This window comes from Anolis carolinensis, chromosome 2 (assembly GCF_035594765.1).
Source record: "Anolis carolinensis isolate JA03-04 chromosome 2, rAnoCar3.1.pri, whole genome shotgun sequence".
Classification (NCBI taxonomy): Eukaryota; Metazoa; Chordata; class Lepidosauria; order Squamata; family Dactyloidae; genus Anolis; species Anolis carolinensis.
In genome coordinates, this window is record NC_085842.1 from 26647741 (window position 1) to 26650281 (window position 2541).

General features: G+C 42.6%; 1 protein-coding gene across 4 annotated transcripts in view; it reads right to left on the reverse strand.

Moving 5' to 3' along the window:
* Positions 1-665: 665 nt before the first annotated feature.
* The window catches only part of LOC103278044 (E3 ubiquitin-protein ligase TRIM58), a 25853-nt gene continuing 23977 nt past the window's right edge, over positions 666-2541 (reverse strand). For all 4 annotated transcript variants that reach the window (XR_010003790.1, XM_062973638.1, XM_062973637.1 and 1 more), the window contains one exon: positions 666-1781. Coding sequence is in view for 3 of the 4 variants with exons in the window: in XM_062973638.1 (XP_062829708.1) it covers positions 1258-1781 (524 nt within the window). In the remaining variant the exon portion in view is untranslated. The remainder of the gene's footprint in view (positions 1782-2541) is intronic.

Here is a 2541-nt window from a genome sequence, read left to right on the forward strand (position 1 = left end):
TCCGTTTTCTTTCTGGAATATCTCTGTCCCTCACATTCCTATACTAAAGTTTGATTGGCCCTCGGGTAACTAAAGGTTGGACCACACCGAGTTATATCATCACAACGTTTTAGCACATCTTATTGCTATACTGTTATGATGCTATTACAGCTGCAAAAAATAAGTTCCCATCTATACTGTTCTATACCCCAGGATCTGATCCCAGATTATTTGTTTATCCCAGATTATATGGCAGTGGAGACTCATATAATCCAGTTCAAAGCAGATAATCTGGGATCAGATCCCAGGATAAAGGACAGTGTAGATCCAGTTTAAGATGACCCAATACAAAGCAAGGTGCAGGAGGTGATGCCATTAATGTGGACGGGAAACCATGCAAATGATGCTGTTAAAGCGCCAATCTGGCAAAGGTGTGATAGAAAGCATCCACCATCAGCTACCCTTATGAGACTGGGTGGAGTGGATTTCTGTTGGAATGATCTGGCATAAAGGAGTGGAAAGAGCAGTCTACACTGCGATATAAAATCCAGATTATCTGAATTGAAATTGATTATATGGCAATGTAGATTCATTTAATCCAGTTCAAAGCAGATCATGTGGATTATATGGCAGTGTAGATCCAGTCTTAGTGAGTCCTGAAGATCTAGAGACACCAGACGACTTGCCCAGATTTATGTTTATTGTATTTATTTTTAACTTTATTTCTACCCCACCTTTCTTCCCATGAGGACATAAGGCAGCTTGGAATAACATGACACAACCCAATCAATGTAAAAACATGACAAATACAAAAATTAAAAACAATTTGTGTTATGGATACAGGTTAAAGTACAATTATGATACAATAAAAAGACTCATACAATTAAAATTACATTTAAAACAAAATATACTCACCAACTCCCACCCCTACCCCTTCCCATCAGTGTGTCCTTCATACTCATTTGCCTCTGTAGCTAGAGGATCTCCATGGCCAAAGCTACTTATTAACAACAGAGAATCAACTATATTATCACCATCCTTCCTATTTTAGGATTTGAGCATTGCAATGGTGTGGCGATACGGAGGTGACAGTGACCTTTTGAAAGCCTTTGGACTACATCTCCCATCATTCCTCATTAGGGCTGATAGGAGTTGTTTGCCAAAATGCAAGGTGGCCCCATCACCCACTCCTCTCCAATGTGGAGAGGCAGTCTATGAATGCAGCAAGATGCCCCAGTCTACATATAGAAGGACCAGTTTGGTGCCAATGGCAACGTCTCAGGGATGTAGGACAAGTTCAGTTCCATTCCACACACGGAACCAGGGTAAGATTGTTTCCCCCGAAAATGGGGCTGAAGTGAAAGTGTAGATGGACGCTTTGGCTTCTGCATCGAAAAATTCCACACTTCCTTGGCCGTGGTCCAGAAAGACCCGAATCATCCGGGGCTTTTTGACAAGGGGAAGTGGGGTGTGCTGTGGGGCTGTGAAAGCTAAATAGTTACCCAGCCCCCAGTATTCCCCAATGCCCCAGATGCCCTCAGTGGTGCTAAAATCAGGCAACCCTTTTCTTTTCACTGACTCCTTGGCGACCCCCACGGCCCATTCCCCATTGCCCTTCACTTCAACCTCCCAGCAGTGTTTTCCTGAAGGGTAACCTTTATTACCCAGGACCCAAACCCGTTGGTCAAATCGTTCAGTGTTGTTGGGAAGGGGCTGCTCTACTGGTCCCCATTTCGCACTCCTCTGATCTGGAGAGATGATGATCCGTCGATGAGCAGTCCTGGGGTCCAGAAGTACACGTTCTAGAGGAGAAACAAAAGATAGTTGGTTACATTTATATCCAGCATGGACTGTTTCATTTGCTTTATTCTCACTCTGGCCATGTAAAGTAGATCAGGTTGTCATAGAATCATAGAGTTGGAAGAGACCCCTTCCACACAGCTGAATAGGATCCCACATTATCTGCTTTGAACTCAAATACATGGCAGTGTGGGCTCAGATATTCCAGTTCAAAGCAGATATTGTGGATTATCTGCCTTGATATTCTGGGTTATATGGCTGTGTAGAAGGGCCCAGGGACTATTCCCTTCCTTAGAATCATAGTGTAAAGAAGTGTGATTTTTATTTACATATGCCATGTTTAATTGTGTTTTAAAAGTCATATTTAACTATGTTTTAAAAGGGTTAATATTTCAGTTACTCTGCTCTCATGAGTTGGTTGCCATGCAGAAGGGGGCGGAGCCAACTGGGTTAGCTGAAGAGAAAGTAGATTTTGGAGGGAAACTCAATAAGTCAGTCAGTCGGTGAGTCTGTGATCTGAGTCACAGGGAAGACACTGGTTCCAGGTTAGGGAAACCAGGGAAGCTCAGATCTCTAGTTGTGTCATATTAAGCAAGTTAAGTGACTTGTTTGGGTTTATTCGTAGAATCTGAGTGGTAAGGGGAAGCAATCCCAGTTAGATCCCAAGTGATCAGTTGATAGCTTTGGTTGTAAGAGAAGAAAAAGGTTTAGACTGCTCAAGGAAAGGAGAAAGTATTTTGAAAGTGGATTCATCATAGGTTA